General features: G+C 44.1%; 1 protein-coding gene across 3 annotated transcripts in view; it reads right to left on the bottom strand.

Moving 5' to 3' along the window:
* Positions 1-6649: 6649 nt before the first annotated feature.
* GDNF (glial cell derived neurotrophic factor) overlaps positions 6650-23090 on the bottom strand; it is a 30188-nt gene continuing 13747 nt past the window's right edge. For all 3 annotated transcript variants that reach the window (XM_055145821.1, XM_055145830.1, XM_055145835.1), the window contains exon 3: positions 6650-9728. In XM_055145821.1, coding sequence (XP_055001796.1) covers positions 9250-9728 — 479 coding nt within the window. In that variant the 3' untranslated portion in view covers positions 6650-9249. The remainder of the gene's footprint in view (positions 9729-23090) is intronic.

Consider the following 23090-nt stretch of genomic DNA (forward strand, 5'->3'; position numbering starts at 1 on the left):
AATACAGGCCTTAATAATACAGGTCTCCCTAGTTTCACCACTAATATTATTTTTATTTTCAAAGACCCAATACAAGATCCCATCTTGTTTTACTTATCCTGTTTCCTTGGTCTCCTCCAGTATGAAAACAATTCTTCTATCTTTCTTTGTCTTGCCTATACTTTACACTTCTAAATAATGCTGATCAGTTGTTTTGAAGAACATCCTTAAATTTGAGTTAAATATTACTCGGAGGTTTTTCAGTTTCAACAAAAACAAAACAGGAGTCATGTTATATTCTTTTCAATGTATGGTATCAGGGAACATGCTATAGGTATCACATTCCTGTTGATCTTAGCCTTTATCATTTAGTGTTTCTCTGCTGTATGGTTGTTATTTTCCCCTTGTAATTAATATCTGAAAAGAGATACTTTGAGATTATGCAAATATCCTTTTCCACCTCCCACGGTTTTAACATCCATTAGTGGTTCTACTTGTAAAAAAGTGTTATTGTGACACATACCACGTTTATATTCATAAATATGTGAGGTAAGTTCCTATTTAAATCACTGTAGTAGGGGTTTCTATTAATTAGATCTCCTTTGAATTGCCTTTCTCATGGGGCTGTTATGACAGAGATTAAATCTGACAATCAGCTTAAACACTCCTTTGTTCATTGATTTCTTCATTTATTCATCCACCTATTCACCCATCTATCCATATTTTCATCTAGTTTTTTGTTGTTGTTGGAAAAATTTGTCCTGTCAATACTTAATTTCTTTTAGTTATGCCCTAACCTGTGTGTCCTCCACGCCCTGCTGTTCTATTCAGATTGTTTTCTGAACTTCCTATTATGACCACACAAATAAGCCAAGATGGGAACATTAATTTCTTTGAGCAGATGGTTGTCTAAATCTATCTTTAAAAAGAGGTGCTAAGTTATTTTGCTGGGATGTGCCATCACAGAAAATGACTCCGTCATGGACATCTGTTGTTTTCTCCTGCCCTGCATCCCTCATCCTTTCTTCAGGTCACAGCCCCCATATTTATTTTGCAGAATTTCATCTACATGCAATTTTTAGTCCATGTGTTTTTATGGGGGTGGGTCCATTGGCTGACACTTAAGATGGGTACAGGTCAGAATTATCCATCTGTCTGGCTATTATTATTGGATGGATATATTGATATCTGGCCCTAAGTGGTCAACTGGAATTTCCTTAAGATCCTTTTGGTATTATTAAGTAAGAAACTCTTTCTAATGGATGTCAGGAGTATGGAAGCTAATCCCAAGGTTTTTATTGAATGAGTTTGCCACCATGTAGGGAAATATAGTCTGAGAATGAGGCCAACACAGTGAAAGCCAGGGAAGGGGGAAGAAAGAGGAAGGGAGCTACTTCTCAAAACAGCTTTGGGTCACTTGATTTAGCTTTTTCTGAAACAAAATACACACTAGGACTTTTAAGTTGCATGAGCCAATCAGCTCCTTTTCATTGCTTAAGAAGCTAAAGATTAGTTTTTATTACTTGTAACCTCAAAATGGGTTTTGACACATGCTTGGGGTTCTTTAGGATTCAAAGATGAGCCAGACATGCTCCTTGCATTTATGAAACCCTTCTCTTAGCAGAGAACATAAGATCAGAGTACAGATACTACCAAAAACGATGTTCTTAACACCAACCTGATCTACACATGAAGGACCACATTGAAGTGAGTGGGGAATGTCCATTGGTGAGAATTTGAAACATTGGAGTGATAAAGAATATTATTTGAACTTCAGAAAAGTATTGAGCAAAGGCTCAACTGTGAAAAGTGCAAAAGACCTAATGTATATCTTGAAGCCTTGTAGTAGGTGATCAGTGGTGATTGAAGGGTAGAGGTGAGGTTAATAGGGAGATATTTCAGATTAAATAAAACAAGGGGAAAATGTATTCAAAGGAAATTGTGGAAGTTCTGATCAGAAGTCTGTGGAATTTGATCGGCAGTAGAAAAATAGTTTGAGAAGGGGAAGATGAGAGGAAAATTAGTTTGTGGTGTTGAGTAGAACTGGATGGAAAGGATTGGGGCTGTGGAGCTTATGAAAAGTCTAGTGCAAATGTCCAGTTGAATCCCAGTGCAGAGCTGGGAAGGGCCAGATGGAAAAAGAAAGCTGGAGGTGGATGGAGTCCCAGCCTCTGGGAACATTCTGCAGAGAGGCTCTGGCCATATTTGCTCAAGAATCTTCCTTGTGGCATCATTTGAAAGCCATACTTTTTATTTCATGCTAAACATTGTCAGAGGGAGCAGGGGCAGATTCATCCTGAAAGTGAGCCAACCTGCTTGGCATGCACACTTTTAATGGCATTCCAGACCTCAGGACCTGGCAGACTCCCTTAGATCCTTGCTCCTGTCTTCCCTGGAGTTACAATGTCAGGAGGGAGAGCCTCCTCTTTCTTGGTGTTTTTGTCCAGCAGAAAAGGACCAGGTCACAACTCTAGCCAAACCACACTGTTTAATGAAAGGTAATCAGTTTGACCTGCTTGCTGAGAGATGTTATTTCTTTGGCTGTGCATTTGGTGCCACTCTGAACACTCTTCACTCTTGCTCTCTCTCCTCCTCTCACCCAGTCCTGGAAAAAAGTGCCATCAGTACTTCCATGGCTAACTTTGGTCCAAGCCACCATCTTTATACACACCCATAATATATACACACACACTAGGGGCGGGAGAGGGAGAGAGAGAGATTCTGTCTTGCTGATGTATCTCCCTGCCTCAAATTTTGTGTCTCTTTAGTTTGCACTGAAATAGGACAGATGGAACTAACCTGCAAAATCACAAGCTGTATTCTGCAAGCCCTCATATGAGAATCTCATGATATTCTGCCTACCTCAAAATAAAATTTTAATTCTCTATCATGCTCCCAGGACTCCACCTGATCTCTTCAACTTTCTCTGCTACCACTCTTCTCCATCCCTTTGAATCATTGCTCTTGAGACTCCATCTGCTCCTAATGACTGATCTTTCTCTTCTGAAGCCAGTACTCTACTATTTATTTTCAAATGTCCCCATTCTATCTGACTCAGCCTCTCCTGCCTGATAGTCTTTTAGACCACCAGAAATGGCTCATGTCACCATTTCTCAAGAGTGATGAGTAAATGGGCTGGAGCGATAGCACAGCTGTTGGGCATTCACCTTTCACGCGGCCGACCCGAGTTCGATTCCTCTGCCCCTCTCGGAGAGCCTGGCAAGCTACCAAGAGTATTGAGCCCACACAACAGAGCCTGGCAGGCTACCCATGCATATTGGATATGCCAAAAACAGTAACAATAAGTGTCTCAATGAGAGATGTTACTGGTGCCCGCTCGAACAAATCGATGAACATCGGGATGACAGTGACAGTGACAGTGATGAGTAAATATCAATGGTTTTCCTTAGGTTGGAAATAAACTCAAATAACTTGAAAAGGGTCGCAAGAAAAGGTTTGCTGCTTGGACTACATTATGACTTTGGTGGATCCTAGGCACCACAGTAGCCCTTTCTCCATGAAAAGGAATTAAGTATAATATTGCTGTAGCAGGGTATAAGATACCACCACCTGATCTGAATTTGTTATTATACAGTCATTATTGCTATAAAAATTTTGGTTCTAATTTTTAAAAAATATTTGTAGACCTCTAAAAACTCCATGGCTCCTATCTGCTGTGCCTAACATCTACGTTATCCCTGAGTCCACTCCCCCTTCCCACTGCTCCTTGAACTCACAGTGTCCTTCCGCCCTTTTGGGTCACACTGTTCCTTTATCTGGAATGTCTGTCCCTCATCCTGCCCTATTCATCTGACAAATTCCTGCTCAGACTCAAGACCCAGCTCGAATGTCACTGTCTCTTGCCAGATTTAAGCGAACTGAAACACAGGGTGCCCAGCTGTATCTCAGACAAACAAGTAATCATTTTAGCATAAGTAGGTTCCAAATATCACACATCCCAAATCTTGTGCAAGACATATTTCTACTAAAAAAATATGCACGTTTGTCTGAAATTTGAATTGCCAGGCAACCCTGCTCTGTAGCTATCCTTGGCTCATTTTCTTTTCAGGTTTTCTCCCCACCTGCTGCCTGCCCCGGCGTTCCAGCACTTTCTATGCACTTGTCACCATATGTCCTGCACTCCGGGCTGCCTTCTCCTCCTCATTACCTTTATCTGCCAGAGGTGCCAGGCCATGATCATGCATTAGTTGTCACATCTGAGTGAGTGGATGTTTCCCTTTTTCCTTTTATTTCTTCAGGTATCTATTTTCAGGGATAACTTGGCAGAGCTTTGTTTTAATTTCATTCAGGATGTTGTGTGATGAGACAAAAGTGGAGACAACTAATGCGTGGGATTACAGTAACACTTCTGTTAATAAAGACAGTTCCAAGGAGACACTTGGGACTCAGACGTCTCATTACCTGAAAAAGGAAGCTGAGGCACATGACTGACACACCTGTGTCCCGTCCCTGCCACTGTGCTCTGAGAAGCAAAGGTGGTCAGGGGAAATCTTGGACTTGCCCCTCTATAATTATTGAGTTGGATCATAAACCAGTTGCAGCTCCTACAGGAAGTTTGTGTGTGTGTGTGTGTGTGTGTGTGTGTGTGTGTGTGTGTGTGTGTGTGTGTGTGTGTGTGTAGAGAGAGAGAGACAGAGAGAGAGAGAGAGAGGTCTGTTTTTGAGACTCAGGTTTTCTGCTTTTACTTTGGGAGTGTATTGATTCTTCTAAATTCTTTTGGTTTGTTTTTATTTTGTGGTCACATCAGTAGTGGTCAGGAGACCATGCAGTACCAGAGATTAAACCCACGGCTCTTGCATGCAAAACACAAACTCTAGTCTTTGAACCATCTTCCCGTCCCTATAACATTTTTAATTCTCATGACTCTCATCACTGGTCACATAGAACCAGTGCCAGCTGGGCCAAGCCAGGTGAGACTGTTGGAGGTCAGGTTCAAATTCATTGCCACCACCATTTTCAGCAGCAAGGAACTGAGGGCAGCTCAGGTCCTTCTGAGCACTGCAGTGAGGGCAGTTTGACTCTCCCTGACCAGCCAGAGAGTTTCAACTAGGGGAGGGTTTACAAAGTGCATGGGTCAAGTGCCCTTTCCTACTGCTAAGAGTTCCCCAGCTTTCAACACTTCCTCCCTTTCTCCATTGAATGAAATTTTCCAAGCTGACCACTGTGAAAAATTTCTTGCTTATGCTGAGCAAGGAGCCACAATGACCAAATGTCCAGTGTTTTGTGTGTGTGTCTGTGTGTCTGTGTGTCTAGCTATTCTTCTCATGGGAGTTACCCAGTAGTTTGTGCCTTTTTACAGAACTCCTGCCCATCCCTGTGCCCCTATCCCCAGCTTACTGGGTGCAAACAACATGGTCCAAGGTAGCTTCACGGGCTCAACAGATGTTATGAGAATAAAAAGCAACCCCTGCTCCCCTCCACCCAGAGAGTTTCACACCCTAGCCCTCTTGGGCTGGCACAACATTTTGAATCTAATTTAGGTGCCAAGATGTTCTATATTTTTATGTGTTTTGTTGAGGGGGGCCACACCCAAACCAGTGACTCCATTGTGTCTCTATGCAGACAGGGAACATTGAGAGGTAGGGCATGTCAGGTGCTGCATGGAAGCTGTCTGTTGGACACCCCCCATGGGAAGTCACTTAGACAAGCCTTCAGAGCACCCCAGTCTTGTTTGGGATTTAAAATGCAGCACCCTCCTCCTTTGTCTTAGCTGCTGTGGCAGCTCTGTGTGTGGCATCTGAGGACAAAGCATGTGTCCTCCCCCAACCAAGGGCAGTCACGACCTCACTTCACAGTGTTGTTCTTGCCACGGGAACACACTAAGTTCAAGGCCACCATTTGCACAATTCCAGGGATTCTGCTACATTGCCACAGTGAACTGATATGCGCAACGGAGTTGTGCAAAGTGTTGGCTCTGTCCAAACGTCGGCCTACCTCGGAATGTGGCCAGGACACTCCTTATTTGTTGGCACTATCCCTTAAATCCTGCCCCAATGTCACCTCTAATTAAAGCAGCCCTCCCGCTATTTCCATCAAGATATCCTGTTCATAGTCTTTGTAAATGATGCATGTATCATCGTTTGGATCGCTATACAGATTTGCTGTGGGGGAGGGGATTTTTGTCTGGCCTCTTCAAAAAACAATATATTAACTCCAATATCAAATATCAAGAACTTAGCACAGATACTTTTTTGTTTTGGATCCTTGGTGCCTCACATCAACCTGAAGTCCCGTACGTTTGCCCTAAGCATCAATTGAATGGATACAATGCAGAACCCCATAGAGAGTTTTTCTTTTTTTTTTTTTTCTCTTTGGGTCACACCCGATGCACAGGGGTTACTCCTGGCTTTGCACTTGGGAATTACTCCTGGCGGTGCTCGGGGGACCATATGGAATGCTGGGAATTGAACCCGGGTCGGCCATGTGCAAGGCAAACGCCCTACCCGCTGTACTATTGCCCCAGCCCCGAGTTTTTCCTTTCTTGGAGGTAACTAGCTGCAGAGTTGAAGAGCAAGCCTATTCATCAGCCTGAGTGGTGGCAGAAGCTGGTTGGCCTTCCTGCCCCTGGGTATGGTTGAAGAAGTATGCCAATGACAGCTTGGCCCAGCCATAGTCACAAGGCATGTGAGAACATATAGAGACACAGAGAGCAATAGAAATGAGTTTTTATTTGTAAAAAGTTACAAAATGATATTGTACAAAAATAAAGTCTGTAGAGAACTTTGGTTGTATAACACAAACGACCAAGACAGATCAGAGAAGTCAGAACTTCCAAAGAAGTGCACTCCTTACTGGGTCGGATGGTAACCGCCATGTTAAAGAAAAATCACGAACTTTACCCTTTCAAGGATTGGGTGGAGTGATGTGCATCCTTGAAAACCTGCTGACGGTGTGCAGGTGGTGCTGGGAAGTAGCTGTTAACACCCATGGAATCCTACTCTCCCCAGGGGAGCCGGGGTCTAACTGAAGTCGACAAGGCGGACACAAGCTACCAAATATGACAGGACTCTAAACCAGGTCACCCTGGAGTTGCATCCAAATTGTACCTCAGGAATGACCAGGCAGCTGGGTGGCCATTGGGAGTAGCTGCTCCTCCGCAGAGGCCTGCTCCGTCCTCAGGAGAGGGGAGAGAAAGACCCTTTCCCTTTATTTTCAAGCTGTGTGAGGGAAGCAAAGAAGACAGACAAGGGCAGAAGGAGGGTGAACTTGGATCTTTAAGGATGAGAGGAAGGGACAGCTGGTGGTTGCTGCCTCTTGTTTACATTGCAAAAATAACATGATAAGGAAGACCAGTAGTATGTGGTCTAATTGCTCAATCTCAGAGCCACTAAGGTAGGGATTGATGATTTGCTTGATTAAACTCCCTTTTATGAGTTGGGTAACAAAATCTGAGAGAGGCCCCACACATTGAAAATCTGTTGACTGCCAGACAGATCCAGAAATGGAACCAGGGTGAGGTGGAGTTTCCCTCTGTGCTTCTGCCCCTTAAGCATGCTCAGGACTAAGGGGGCACCTTCCCTTCCGTGGGTGACCAACCACATGCCTTCCCACTGTTCTCTGAGCCACCTTCTTCCAAGGGGAAAGATTGCATATAGAGGGGTCAGCAACTATTGCCCTAAAGCAACAGCTAAGGGGCACTGAGGGCAGCCAGATGTACCCCACTTCTGGAAGACTGCAGAGCAAGCCATGAGCAGGCTTCTTCTCACCAAGGTGGTGGTGGAAGGACCCTTAAAAGAGTTGGGGCAGAGCCTGGCTACCCAATAGCACCTTGACTATTAGGTCAACAGTTGTGTCCAGGACTTTTGCTAATGGAAATTTACCCTTTTATCTAGACAGTTATGCATATCATAAATATATGGAGGGGAGTGTGGTCTCAACTATAAAAGAAAGCAAGCAGATGGTGATGGAACAAATGAATAAATAAAGTCAAATGTCAATGGTCTCTGGGGCTCCTGAGAAGGGGGCCTGCCAGAAACCCTCCTTGGACACATTTCTTTTGTGGGGGAGAAAAAAAAACAACAACAACCTGAAAATAGGGAAGATGTTGAAATTTGGGAAGTTAACTAGGGCTTCTCTAAAAAAAAAGGTAAAGTAAGTGATTTTTACCTCATGAAAAACTTTTTAATACTTTGAAAAGCATGGACCCTTGTTCCCAATTGAAATTTCCTTTGTCATCTTTTTTTTTGCATCTTGTGAACACATATACTTTGGCACCTTTGAAAAGAAACTTCAATAAATAAGGGGGGGAAGAAAGAGAAACTCATTAGTGAATGGTAATAAATAACAATAACTTAAATCTCAATAAATATCTTCTCTATAATTCTGTATCTGAAACAGATGCATTGCATCGAGTAGCTTCTCTGGTCACTGGTGACCACGCATAGACGGAGCTGGGGTGTGTGGACCATCTGTCTCTGTAACCCCACAGGCGGGCAGGGCCTTCTCCCACTTGCTCTCTTGCAAGGTTGTTGCCGAAAACCCCACCTGCTTTCCAAGGACAGCAAGGCTATACTTTCAGGATTGTTTTTAGTCAGGAGAACAGCCTTTTTGGTGCCTAGCCAACTTTTTGGTGCCTCCCCCACACACCATGTTCTAAATCAATCACCAAGCATTCGCCAAAACGCTGATGGTGGTAAACCTCAGGCCTCCACTTTCCCATTCAAAGGTTACTATCTCTTGTGTCTTTTCTTAGCTCTTGGTTTGGTTTTTTCCCCCTCCTTTCCGGGGTATGTCTCCACTGAATGACATTAAAAAAAAAAAAAAAAGAAAGAAAGATAAAGAAACCTTTGTTGCTTTCAGCAGTAAAAACATAATGACAAGGAAGAACACCAGGATAACTGATTCCCTGGTATTTCCAGACATGTGAAAACAAACCACAAGAGATACACTGGTTTGGTTTGAAGTTCATCCGCAACTGCGCCCGGGACCGGGCTGGTGGACCGCATCAGCTGAAACCATGGCAACACTCACGCAGGGACCCCAGCCCCGAGCTGCTGGTGACATCGGCTGCTATCCGAGGAATACCTGCGGCTGTTTTCTCTCCTGTCCAGTTTTCTGCAGCTGGATCCCCCTCTACCAGGCTCCCATAATGGCTGCCTTCCTCCTCCTCCTCCTCCTCCTGCTCCTCCTCCTCCTCCTCTGTCTCCTTGGTCCTCATCTTCCATTCTGGGCAAACATTTCCTGGGAACCTTGGTCCCTTTCTTTGCACTGTAGCCGGAATGCAATACACAGCGGTCTCTGGAGCCGGAGTCAGATACATCCACACTTTTTAGCGGAATGCTTTCTTAGAATATGGTAAACCAGGTTCTCATCTAAGAATGACAGGTCGTCATCAAAGGCCGTAGGTCTGCAGCATGCCTGACCGACTTTGTCATTCGCCAGCCTTTTATTTTTGGATAAGTTTTTTAATATTTTGTCGTACATTGTCTCGGCTGCATCACAGGAGCCACTGCAGTACCTGAAAATCAGTTCCTCCCTGGTTTCATAGCCCAAACCCAAGTCGGTGACATTTAAGTGTATGGCGGTTAAGACACAGCCTCGGTTTCTGCCCCTCTGGCCGCGCCGCCCTTTCCCTCGGGCATTCTCCGGGCCTGCGGGCTGCCGATTCCGCTCTCTTCTGGGAAGCATGGCCATTTGTTTATCTGGTGACCTTTTCAGTCTTTTAATGGTGGCTTGAATAAAATCCATGACATCATCAAACTGATCGGGATAATCCTCTGGCATATTGGCTGTGTAACAAAAAAACAAAAAGGGTCACAGGAGTCAGCGACAATGATCATTTCATATCAAGGTCAAAGGCAACCCAGATGGGACCCACGGGGACAGGAGCAAGCACAGTCAAACTAGAGACCTCTGTCATGGCCCCAGCATAGATTTGTTTCAGGGGCTTCTTCACTCAGGGAAAATACTTCTGGTGAAAGAGAACATTCACAAAGCGAGTGACCCACCACTTCCTTACATAAAGCAGGTCTACGAGCTATAAGGTTTTTTCACTTTTGGTTATTGGTTTTTGGGTCCCACCCAGCAGTGCTCAGGGCTTACTCCTGGTCCTGCAATCAGCGATCACTCTCATACACGATACCAGGGATCAAACCCAGATAGGCCACATGCAAGGCAAGTGCCCTACTTGCCTACCTCTCCAGCCCCATTGGGTGCAGTTTTCGTGGGAATCACTGTCACTTCACAGTTTTGAGGTTTTCTTTTTAATTTTTGAGGGAGGGAAGGGGATTTGGGCCAAACCTGGAAGTACTCGGGGCTTTTTTTCTAGCTCCAAACTCAGGCATCAGCCCTGGTGGTGTTCAGGGAACTAGGAGCATGCTGGGTATTGACCCAGGCTCAGCTGTGTGCAGGGGAGGCACTGTCATCTCTGTATTATCTACTTGGTCTCCACATGACCACTTTCAACAAGTCTATACAGAGGCTGTGGTGAGCCAGCTGATCCTTGAGGGCAATTTATTTATTTATTTATTTATTTATTTATTTATTTATTGCTTTTGAGTCACACTTAGAGATGCATAGGGGTTACTCCTGGCTCTGAGATTACCCCTGGAGGTGCTCAGGGGATCATATGGGATGCTGGGAATTGAACCATTTTTCATGCACATGGGTTGGCCGCGTGCATGAAAAATGCCCTACCCGCTGTGCTATTGCTCCAGTCTCCCTTGAGGGCATTTAAAAATCTAACTTAGAGTAGGTTCTGCAAGGTAAGTATGAAAGAAAATATTCTGGAATGTTCACTGAAGGCAGATCCTTGGGCTTACCTGCAGGGAGACTGAAACACTTTCTCTGGGGAGGAGCCAAGGAACCTGCATTTTTAATAAGCCATGGAGTAATTCTCAGCTGGGTGATTCACAAAACATATTTGAAAAAAAAAACTGTTTCAGGAGATGGAAAAGAATGATTTGGTGATGGTGGTGCTCTAGCAACATGGTCTAGCCAAAAGCATAAGCGTGGACACTATTATAAATCATGTTACTTCAATAATGGAGTTAAATAAAGATGAAAGAAAAAAAGAACAAGTTTGAATCAGGATATCTTCCACGTTGCTACCAGTGCCCTAAAATCAACCCTACTCAATACCTCTGCAAAGCTGAGTGGGACAGAACCATTTTAATGGGAAAAAATGAGTTCATGAACTCAACTATGTCTTAAAATTTCCTTACAAAACATTAAGGAATACTATGCGGCTTCGAGAAATAATGTAATTCATGCAACCTGGATAGAATTGGATGATATATTAAGTGAAGTAAGCCAGAAGAAGGACAAAGATGGGGTGATCTCACTTATCAGTGGTATAGAGAATAACTGGACGAGGGAATGCAAGGTATTAAAGTGGGAATGCCTAGATCACCCTTGACCCCCAAATATAGAGAGGAGATAGGACAGAGAAGGAAAGAAATTGAGGAAGAAAGTAAGAAGAGGCTGACTGGGAGAAAAAGAGGGGCAGGCATCAAGGGCCTTGGGTACATTGTGATTGAGAGGTGTGGCATAGCTCTGCACTCAATCCACAGATTCAACAACACTGAAGACATGGGATTCAAATTACAACCAAACTTAAAAATTGTGCCTGTCAAGGTGGAAGGTTGTAATGGGTGGGAAGGGACCTGAAAACACTGGTGAAGAAAAGTTGACCCTAGTGATGGGATTGGTGCTAGAATATTGCATGTCTAAAAGCCAACACTCAATAAATTTATAAATCATGGTGGTTTAATAAATGAATTAGAGGCTGAAAGTAAATCTATTTTCGTGAATATATTTAGAGAATGATTTTCTACTCCCTTGGAGCAGCAGGACTTTTTTAAAAAGTACTATAGCAAGGGAGTGATAGCACAGCAGGTAGGGCACTTGCCTTGCACGTGGCTGACTTGGGTTCGATTCCTCCATCCCTCTTGGAGAGTCTAGCAACCTACCAAGAGTTTTCCGCCTGCACGGTAGAGCCTGGCAAACTACCTGTGGTGTATTCAATATGCCAAAAACAGTGGAGACGTTACTGGGCTCGCTTGAGCAAATCAATGAACAGTGGGACAACAGTGCTACAGTGCTACTATAGCAAGATGGCATTACAGCAAATGGAATGAGCTGCAGGTAGTAGAGGGTTGGGGGGATCCAGGGTCTTCCACTGACCATCACAAAACAAGGACAGACAAGAGATGTACAATTAGGCAGGTCATCAAGTTTGATATGTACAGCAAAAGCTATATCAGAATAGAATCTCTTGGGGGTTAGAACTGTGTTTCAGCATTGGCTTTGATTGATCAAGTAAGGTTGTCTCTGAGCAACCTGAAATATTTCTAAAGGAGGGAAGTGCTTCAAACTTCTCTGCACTAGAGCCCATCATGCTCAACGAGCCTCAGGCATGAAGGAACTGGCAGAAGAACCCAGGTGTGCGGGGCCTGGGGCTGAGATCTTCAAGCCTGCTTGGATCAGGACTGGGCCTCTTCCGCCCAGATCCCCCATTTTCCAGTAGCTAGGCAGTCACACCCAGAAACTGTCCCCAGCGCTGTGTAATCCCATCAACAGGCAACATCCAGAGACTATAAAACCAAGCTCCTGGAATCAACATCTTGTAGCCTAGTTCTCCCTCTTGGAGAACTTAGCAAGCTACCGAGAGTTTCCTGTCTGCATAGGAGGGCCTGGCAAGCTCCCCATGATGTATTCATATGCCAAAACCAGTAACAATGATGGGTCTCATTCCCCTGACTCTGAGCCTCCCATGTAGCGCCATTGGGAAGGACGAGTAAAGAGAGGCTTCTAAAATCTTAGGGCTAGGACGAATGAAAATGTTACTGAGACCACTCGAGAAAATCGACGATCAACCAGATAATGAAGATGATGATGATGATTGTCAGGTAATTTAATGTGATTCTAATTTACATTTTACTTCAGACCATATACGGCAAAAAAAAAAAAAAACCCACACCCAAACAACAACTAGCAAGACAAAGCTTTTCTGCCAAAACCGTGTTAAAGTGTAGAAGGATTACACTGTGCCTAACCCACACTAGGGTGTTTTGTTGAGAACTGACAGTTAAATTATATATCAGTTCTAGCATGCCAAACAAAGTCCAGCTGAGATGACAACTGCTTGTATATACTAGAAAATTATAATGAAGAGTGCGGAGCATGTGGGATCAAGAACACACTGCTCGTTGGATACCTAAATTTGGCATTGAGGGTTCTTCCACACAAAGACAGCTTCTACCTTGGTCCTGCCTGTTCAATCCCAGCAGCACCTAGTACCTCGCATTCCAGCCATGCTCTCCTTCAATCTATCTGGCGTCCAGTAGGCAGATGAATACCCACTTCCCTCCTGGCCCCAGACCATCCCGTGGCTTCCATTTCCCTCAGAGTAAAAGCCAACTGTACTGTCTCTGTAGGCATAATAATTTACTTAAAATGTATCTGTCAAGGAGACAAGCTGGGGGCCGGGGACAGAGCCTGGGGTCACTGGTGGAGGAATGGAGTCACTGGTGGTGGGACTGGAGCTGGATGAAACACTGTATGCCTCCAACTCCACTGCCAACAACTTTGTAAAATCAGTGTCTAAATAAAAATTAAATTAAGACAAAACAAAACCAGAACTAAAAAAAAAAAAAACCTCTTTAAGTCATTTTGATCTAAAGAAATGGGCTTATTTTGAAAAATGAGTGACATGCGCTATTTGTGACTTTTTTTAACATGAAAGAGGAAATTAGGTATGCCCAATTTCCACTAACCCTATTTATCTAGAAATCTGAACTTCTCAAGCAGACATATTAAGGATAATTCATCAAAATACCAAAAAAGTCTTTAAATTCTAAAAAAAAGACTCTTTGTTTTACAAATAAAACACAGGATGGGATGAGGGTTCTATTCAAGAATTCCTGAATAGATCATTAACTTAAGAACCTGGGAACAGAGGAAGTGAAAATCGATTGAGAATTAACTGAAGATTAATCAGAAAGAAGGATGAAACATTACTGCAATTTTAACCTGAACAGATGGGAGAATATCCAGGTTACAAAAGTTCAACTGATTAATGAGTCTAGAGGCTCGGTGATTTATACATAATACATTACCTCATTTTACATTGCTAGAGTCATAATATAGATTTGAATCAGGATTGATCATGTGCTTATTTATTGCCCTATACTTTCAAAGTTCCCTAAAAACATCTTTCCTTCTTTTAAAGACTTTGTATTAGTAAAGGGATCAGACTCAGGGACTCACACATGTGAGACAAGAGTTCTACTATGACAGAGCTATATCTCCCGCCCTTTTAAAACATTTTGATTACATGGCTTTGTCCAGTGGTTTGTTGGGTAAATAGAGAACACCTAGTTAAATGTGAATTTCAGGTAAGAGATATGTACATTTTTAGTATAAAATGTAGCAGCCCTAAATAATGTTTGGGGCATGCTATTGCTAATGGTAAGAGAGTTTAGTCCCTTCCTCTTATTTTTCAATTCATTTAGGCTTCTAAGGGTGAAGCATAGAGCAGCAAGAATGCACCAAACATGTTGGGGACGCTGTGGGGAAGAGCTCATTAATTCTGAGTGACAGGGCTTCCTGGCACCCCAGAAGCAGTCGATAAATGTTTGATGTGCTAAACAGAAGAGTGTAGTTAACAAGAGCTTCTTTAGATGGGAAAATCTTTACGCTTTGCTATTAATGTGCAAATATTTATGTAAGTCTAAAGTTTGTGCTGTAGGTGCTTCTTACTGAGCAGAAAGAACACCTTTTCCTCATATTCTACTTCTTGAGAAAAAGTCGCACTGTAGCACTGTCGTCCAGTTGCTCATCGATTTGCTCGAGCAAGCACCAGTAACGTCTCCACTGTGAGACTTTAAGTAAATAATGAATATTTATGCTGAAAGTTTTATATGAATATGAATTTGGAAACCAGAAAAGGGCAATATGATATATTCCAAACCACAGAGCAAATAGGCCCATCATTTGCAACTAAGGCCAGACCATTGGAGTTCATTCATAGAAATGCCTCAACTTAGCATCCCTAGGCATCTGGGGATAGAGCATAAGAAGCCACAAGCCTCATTGAGTCCATCCTTAAAAATTCTAAAGGGGTCTGGAACCCTGCCCGGGCAAGTAAACTCCTGGGGAAGTGAGGAACCACAGCTCCTTCAGTCTTCCAGGAATCTGCCGAGCCGAGGGTAAAGAGAGGGGCTGGGGCTTGGGTTACTTCCCTAAACTAGGACTAAATAACTATCACTTTCTTCATCTTCTAATGGACTGGGAGGAATATCAGCCATGCAAATGACCCTCATTAGTCTTCAGTTTGGAAGTAAAATGTTTGCAAGCCACAAACAGCAGCAGTATTTAAAAAAAAATTGACCTGACACTTGCTCATTTTCCAGATGTACTTAGAGGAGATATTGGAAAACACATCGGTCTAAAAGCTTGAGATTTTGTAAAACCAAAATGCTCATAGTCCTGTAAGTCATCGTCCAGTGTGCAACCAAATATTTTGGCATTATTCTATTTTAAATGTTTTAACTTTGATGAGTCTCTTGTATAAACAGTGTTCTTTAAACAAACAAGGCCTTGGATGGGGGCATGACTCTGGAAACCAATTCTTCAATGCAGAGATAGGGTCTCCCTGGGTTATGGGAGGAAACAGAGTAATGTCACCAGTAGAACTAAGGTCTGGGGCAATGACTATCTGTGGAGTTAATGGGCTTTTTGCAGGAGCAACACTAAGGCCTCAGAGTACTCCCTGTAACAGAGATAACTAAAAAGGTAGATAATTCTAAACTATTTCGGGTAAACCTGGCGTGGAACAGTCGTCCCAAGGTAGATATGTCTTTGAAAAGTCACAGGCTAGCTGACTCTATTTTAATCAAAGGAGTCATTTTATACTTGTCCTGGGTTGTTCTCTTCCCCAGCCCAGCCCGGTTCAAGTTTAGGGCAGCCTTCAACCTGTCTTCACCCACGGGCAAGAGGCGGGCACAGAAGGTTGCTGACAGTGTTGAGATAACCCTTTCCACAGAAGAGGAGTGCATTCTGAGGATGGAGTGAAGGTCCCCGAGGCTCTCATGGTCTCAGCAGACAGGGGGATAGTTAGACCATACAGCCCTCACTATAAAATCTCAGTGCCATCTTCCATGTGGGAGTTGACCTCCGAGTTTCAGGGGCCCCAAAGAGAAGGCATGCCCCATGTTTCTTGCTCACAGGCAGACTGGCCTCTACTACACTGCAAAGCACTTACTTTAGGGTGCTGGGAGGGCAAGAATTAAGATGGTGAAGTCCATGGGGCTGAGCTACTGCACACACGGTGAGAGTTATGTCTGGAAGCAGCACCCTAGTCTACTTAGTGCCCAGTCCTAGGAGTGAGGCTGGAGGTGCCAGGCAGCTCATGTGTGATGTGAAATCTCTGAGAGGCTGTCTGCAGGCAGGAGGCAAGTAGAACCACCCCCCGCCCCCAGATTGGGACCATTTCTTCTGGTTTTCATCATATCCTTGTACCCCAGGAAAAGTACAAATGGCCCTACCAAGCCTATGAAAACAGAAGGCTCTGTCTACGTATATCACATGTACTCTATAACCACACATATGTACTCCATGCTTGCATGTGAAGGGCCCAGGGATGTGGCTCAGTGGTAGCACACATGACTTGCTGTGTGAGGGATTGGGTTTGATCCTCAGGTTCTTGAGCACTCAACAACAAGAAAAGGTCATCCTAAAAGTGATACAACCTTTCAAGAAAATTCGCAATGAGTGAAGTAGTAATATTATTTTCTTTCACTAGTTTTAAAATATTTTGAGAACTCCAGGATCACGGGGGTTGGAGATATAATACAATAGGCAAGGCATAGAGCAGACTGGGTTTAATCACCGGCATCCCATATCGTCCCCCTAGCCCTGCCAGGAATGATTCCTGAGCACAGAGCCAGGAGGTCAGGAGTAAGCCTTAAGCATCACCAAATTATAACCCCAAAAAGGACAAATCCAAGGTGGAGTGTTCAAAATTCCTCATAGTACAGAATTTAATCATCCTATATTTTAAATAGCAGCTTCCTTGATGCACTTAAAAACACTGTCAATACAAAGGTGGGATGGATTCCTGAGTTCGCATATTAAACATGACTTTCCTGTTTAAACATGTTAAACATCTCTGCAATGTTCATTAGGTCAAGATAATCTCCACTGACCGGGAAACTGAGACTCAGAGAAGCCGAACATTTGTCCCACACGACATGGCTAGTCAATTTAGATTTGGTGGTTTTGTTTCAAAGCGGAGTATTTTCTAGTGCTTCCTGTTGCCTGTTTGTTTTTTTCTGGGTGGGGGGAGGTTGGATCATTCCTGGGACAAGGGGTTGGTGGTGCCTTGACTAGGGGACAAAAGCAGCTTCAAGGCGAGTGCCTTAACCACTGTTCTACCTTACCCACCCCACCTATTTGTTTTAAAGATTTCAGGGGCTGGCGATGATAAGGCAGGCAGGGCACTTGCCTTGCACAGTGAGACTCAGGTTCAATACTCAGCACCCCAAATGGTCCCTAAATTCCCATGGGTGTGGGGCGTCTGAAGCACAGAGCCAGGAGTAATCCCTGAGCTACCAGTAGGTGAGGCTCAAAATCCACCCTCACCAAAAGAACAAACAAACAAACAAAACCCACAAAAAACAGCACCCCAAAACCAACCGAAATTCTACCAACAGGAGCTGGGTAGATAGCTCAACGTTCTGAAGGACATAATTTGTGGCAGGGGACCCAGATTCAATAGCAGCACTGAAAGGTTCCTGAAGCACCAACCATCAGGTGTGGCCCCAACACCAGCACAACTCTTTTCCAAGTCCGGAGGCAAGTGGTGCTCTCCTGGGTGATTAGTGTGAGGCCTCTGTTTCACGCGAGCACACTTCAAGCTCAGGGCATGAAGTGGGAAAAGAACTTTCTGTAGGAAAGGTCAGCACGAACCGGGGCGCAGCGCCTGATTCTAAAATTAAGCTGCCAGCATCTCGAGAATGCTGAGAATACAGTAAATTTCTCCCCACAGGGAAAAGCCCCGCGTGCAGGGGCTCCTCTCCCAGGCCCTGATGTGCACCTCAACTCTGAGGCACAGCTGGCGATGTCCCAGGTCACACCGGAAAACCAGCCGCCAAGGGCGGTGGCGGATTCCGCCCAGAGGCCTCATCCCCGGAAGCACCGCGACCCGCTCTGGCGCCCGCGATGGGCTCTTGCAGCAGAACTGGCGAGGGCCACAGCCTGGGATTCCAACCCCGGGCTCAGTCCCTGACCAGTCTCACGACCTTGGGTGAGTCAGTTAAACCACGTCAGGTCAAGCAGACCCTCCCTCTGTGGTCCCCCGCAACTCTAAACCCTAAACACCAGCACGGTCTGTGTCTGGGTGGGCCAAAGACTCCCTTTCTGTCGTCTCTGTCACAGAAGCTCGCCTCTGGTGCATACCCCGGCAGCATTTTGCTGTGCCGGCACCGTCACCCCTCCACAGGAGATATTTTGGGTTCTAACAGTTCTTAGCCTCTTCAGTTTACCTTTTGGCTCAACATTTTGGCTAGACATGAAGTAACCGCCACTAAGCCTGCATCTCTCAGGTTCACTTCCTCTGCTTCCTTCTGGAATGGTGAAAAGGTGTGTAGAAGGGGCCCTATACCTGGGTCTCAGAGCTGCCTCATCTCCACCCATACAGGAAGCCTGGAGCCAGAGGACTCTGGGAAGACGTGTGTTCAAGTCTCAGTCTCCACCACCCAGGTTCAAACATGAAACTTGCCTTTTCTTCAAATCCCTACTTTCCCTTCCTGCTTTTTCGAGCATAGTAAGGTCCCACCCAGCCTGACTCTAAGGAGCCACCCACATCTCCTGCAGGTGCTACCAAAAGGATCCGTGTGTGGCTGCTGCTTGCCTTGAATACCATTGGCCATGTTATTTATTGTCCTTCAGAGAATGTGCACTACCAGCCTATGAGAACATTCTAGTGCTCGGAATAATCTGTCAGTTTGCCATCTTTTACCATATCCAGGTATGGATTTTGTCACTTATTTGAATGAATGATGAAATCCCATGGTAAGTAAGCCCCTTGGCATGCTGATTTTTCTCATACAAGGGAGTGACTTCTTCAGGGTTGAGCTTTTACCTCATGTAAGTATGACCATCCTGGTCACAGGCTACTTTAGGGTTAACTTCAAATGGGGGGAGGCGTAGCCTCTATTTTCCTGAGAATAATAACCAGCTAAGTCAATTTGCTAAGTCACTGTGGCCATTGCCAGAGCTACCAGAACATTCTCATGACCAGTGGTTTGTTGACAGTAAGGCATGACATGGGTTTATTTAAAAAGTATTTGCGTTGTGAAAACACCAGTGTTTTGTTGTTTTAAAAAAAGCATTTCTGGATCCTTTCAAAGCAGAAGAAAAAGACCAGCCTTTGTGAACTTCGTCAAAATACAGAAGAAGAGGGAAAAAAAGGAGACATGGGTCTACTTTTAAATCAACCCTGCCCAACGAAACACAGTTTTGTTTGTTTGTTTTGTTTCTGGCTCACATTCCAGCTGTGCTCAGGGCTTATTCCTAGTTCTGTGTTCTAGGATCACTCCCAGCAGGACCTGGGGGACTGTATGTGGTGTTGGGAATTGAACCTGGGTCAACTGCATGCAAGTGCCTTACCCCCCTGTGCTGTTTCTCTGGCCCCCAAACACAATTTTATTAATAATTTTTACCTACTCTGGACAACATAGCACAACTTATCATACTTTACCTTCAGTTTTGATCCCACAACTTTACTAAGAAAAAAAACGGGTCCTTTCTACATTGTCATGGAAATGATTCCAATATAACTAATAGACAAAACCCTCCCTTTTGAGAGAGAGAGGAAAGTGGGTTCTCCCTGCTGTTTCTCCCTTTCTGATGGCCCTGCACTGATTTCTACCTATGTGGGCTACACTTTCATTACAGTTGTGTTAATAATTTGATAGCAATAAAGCCTGGCACCCTTTGGGGAAGGAGGTACATTCTCTTGCTTTTAAGCCAGGCAAATAGTCAGTAGGGGGTCCATTTGTTAGCTAATCCATGACCACCTGGAGTGAGCTAAAAGCACTTCTCACATAGCAATCAACACCCGTGCTCAGGAGTACCCTACCTTCTGTGCTGCCCTTATACAAACCTTCACAGGGAAAGGCCAAAGAGTTACCCAATCAAATTCAGTGCACAGAAAGCCACTGTTAGAGGCAGGTGGTTTTCCAGGGGAAATCCCACAGTTTCTTCTCTGACTTTCTTCCAAATCACTGCTCACGGCCTCAGAGATCTCTGAATTTCCATAGATTCTTCATCCAACCTTGCCAGAACTTCCCAGGTGTAGTAGCTAAGAGACACCCTGAACTCTAGAGGGTCTGAGCAAGAAGAAGGAGTGACTAAGGAGAGGTGAAGGGAAATAACAGCAGGTAAATGAAAAGTCTTCTCTGTAATTTGAGCTTTTGTGCTCCATACAGATAGAGAAAGGAGAGGCTATCCCCAATGTGAATGGATTTTCTGGAAACCGAGACTCCCCAGGTAATCAGATATAAACATCATTCAAGAGGACCACATTCATAAAACCCAAACATGCTTTTCTCCTTAGGAGGAGTGTCTTGGGATGGCCAAAGTGAACTTGTGGTCACAAGATGGTTGGGCTCAGCTACCCTGGGTTCAGACTTATTTGGAATAGATTTATGAGCCCAAATTTTCCGTTGAAATGGGGCTAGTGGGGCCTGGAACTGCACAAGGGTTGAGACACTTGCCTTGTCAGTGACTGGTCCCAGAGAATTACTGGGAGCAACTCCTGAGGACAGAGCTAAGAGCAGTCCCCCAGGATATTTGTCTGTGACCTCTCTCCTCAAATATAAAACATGAAATATAATGGAGGCAGTCCATTTATATATAATGGAAGAAAGGCTTTCAGCACTGTTTCTTGAAAGCATCTAACAAAAGGTGCATAAAAGAAGGCAGATGCTTGCCATGTTTGCACTAAGGCTACGGACGGCAATGCAGGAACAAGAGCTGGGAGCTCAGTTTTAAGTTAGCTCTGGACAAATCGAGCCCAAGAAGGATGCAGACAAGGTCTCTTATTAAACAAGCATATTTCACAGAGGGGAGGCCTTGGAGCCTCTGTCCACAGTCTAAGGGCAGGAAAAAGCAACATTAGCCTAGAAGGTTCTGCTGCCTCTTCTGTATTCTTGAAAAAGCCCAGAATTAACCATGGAAATAGCATCTGGTTTTATAGCACATGTACCATCACTTTCTGTCCTTTTTTGCTATATAGTTCAGTATCTCCCAGAAGAGACACAGCCCTCAGGATCTCATGTACACTTTGGGGCCAAGGGGTGATTTTAAGAGAATATCCTACTCCTCAGCTTGATGTATGGCCCGGGAGGGAACACTCCTGCTGCTGGTCCTTCTCTCCCAGGCGCCTGTTCTCAGTTGCCCTTCTGCTTGATGGGGAGACGTGTATGCCTCATCTGCTCATGTAAGGGGATAAACACCTGTAGGTGCCATATGAGACCGCCAGGCACGCCTGTTCCCCGGGACAAATGGATACGGGTGGCTCCTGACCTGAGGACACATAATCAGGAACTTAATGTTCCAAGGATGTTTACCTGACTCTAGCTGTGTGGAAATAACCACAAATCCAAACTGAAGGCAGTCTGCAAAAGAGGCTGTGCTGGGCAAAATTGCTAGCACCAAGGAGAAATACAGATTTGGGTCTGCTCTAGGTTAAAGGAGAATAAAGAGATAGCAGTGAAATTCAATTTGTGATCCTTTATTAAGGACAAATCTAGAAAGTGAAAAATTGTGATTGCCACAGCAGGCAACATTGAATTTTAATTAGCTACAGGATCAGAGTTAAATTTAAGCTTAATGTTAAATTTCCTGAGCTTGATCATTGAATTATGGTTCTAGAGTTCTTAGAAGATACATGCAGAACTGTTTGACATTAGGTTTTCCACTAATTATCAAATGGTTCAGAAAAAATAAGAGGTCAAGTGCTAAGGTCAGTCTTGGTGAAGGTTATGTGAGTGCTCTCTGTTCTATATATACTTACTGAGGGGAAGTTTTATATGACTATATCATAAAAATATTGAAGTGGGTGGTTCCAAAATTAGACATTTGAGTCAAGACTTGAAGCTTTATCTTTATCTGGCCATCTCTCCATACGTACGTCCATCCATCCATCCATCCATCCATCCATCCATCCATCCATCCATCCATCCATCCATCCATCCATCCATCTTTCCATCCATCCACCCACCCATCCAATTAAGAGCAGAAGTGTGTGGTTGTATAGAAAGTTAACACTTTCTGAATTGAAAATGAAGTTAGATCTCTTCTGATAAAAATTAATTTATTTTGGCTGATCAATTTGGATAATTTGCAGCTCCAACATTGTTGGATAACATGGGGTTTGTCCTTTCAGCCTTGCCACAGGGAACTTAGTTTACTTTAAAGCAATGTCTTTTCTGTATGGACACAGGAAGACAGTTAATATTATGCTTTGTAATTTGAGAGCCAATTGACTCCAATAATATTTACTCCTGGGCATCTGCTTTCTTGACTCAGTTGCCCTTAGTTCCTAGCACCCCAAAAGCAGGATCCCGATGAGGAACCGAATGGACTCAGGGCAAGCTGTGAGCTATCCTGGCATCGAAATTGGCCAGGCCAACGTGTCACAATACTCAACTATAAGTTGAGAACATGGTCATAGACAAATGCTATCATGATCCAAAAGTAATGATGAGACTAGGACCCTGCTGGGGTTAGGAAGACTAACCTGACTTGACTGTGGTCTAGAAAATATAGTGAGATGTCCTCAGAAAGAACCAAACTTTAAGTTTGATGTATCTCTTACTGTGCTCATACAGAATGACATTGCTAGAAATATTTGAAGTAAATTTACTACAACTATTTAGGTGGATTACTAGCTGAGGAAGAAAGAAAGGGACATACCCTGACACACCTTTGTTTGGACCTCACCCTTGAGCGGATCTCCTAACAATCTAGAGTAATCTCCTTAGGTGAGATTTTTGTTAATCTCCTGGAGGAGTGGTCTTACCCCTCTTTGTTGATTTGTTAATGTCAACCCACCTTTGTGTTACCACCCTATGTAATTTCTA

Source organism: Sorex araneus, chromosome 1 (genome assembly GCF_027595985.1).
Source record: "Sorex araneus isolate mSorAra2 chromosome 1, mSorAra2.pri, whole genome shotgun sequence".
Classification (NCBI taxonomy): domain Eukaryota; kingdom Metazoa; phylum Chordata; class Mammalia; order Eulipotyphla; family Soricidae; genus Sorex; species Sorex araneus.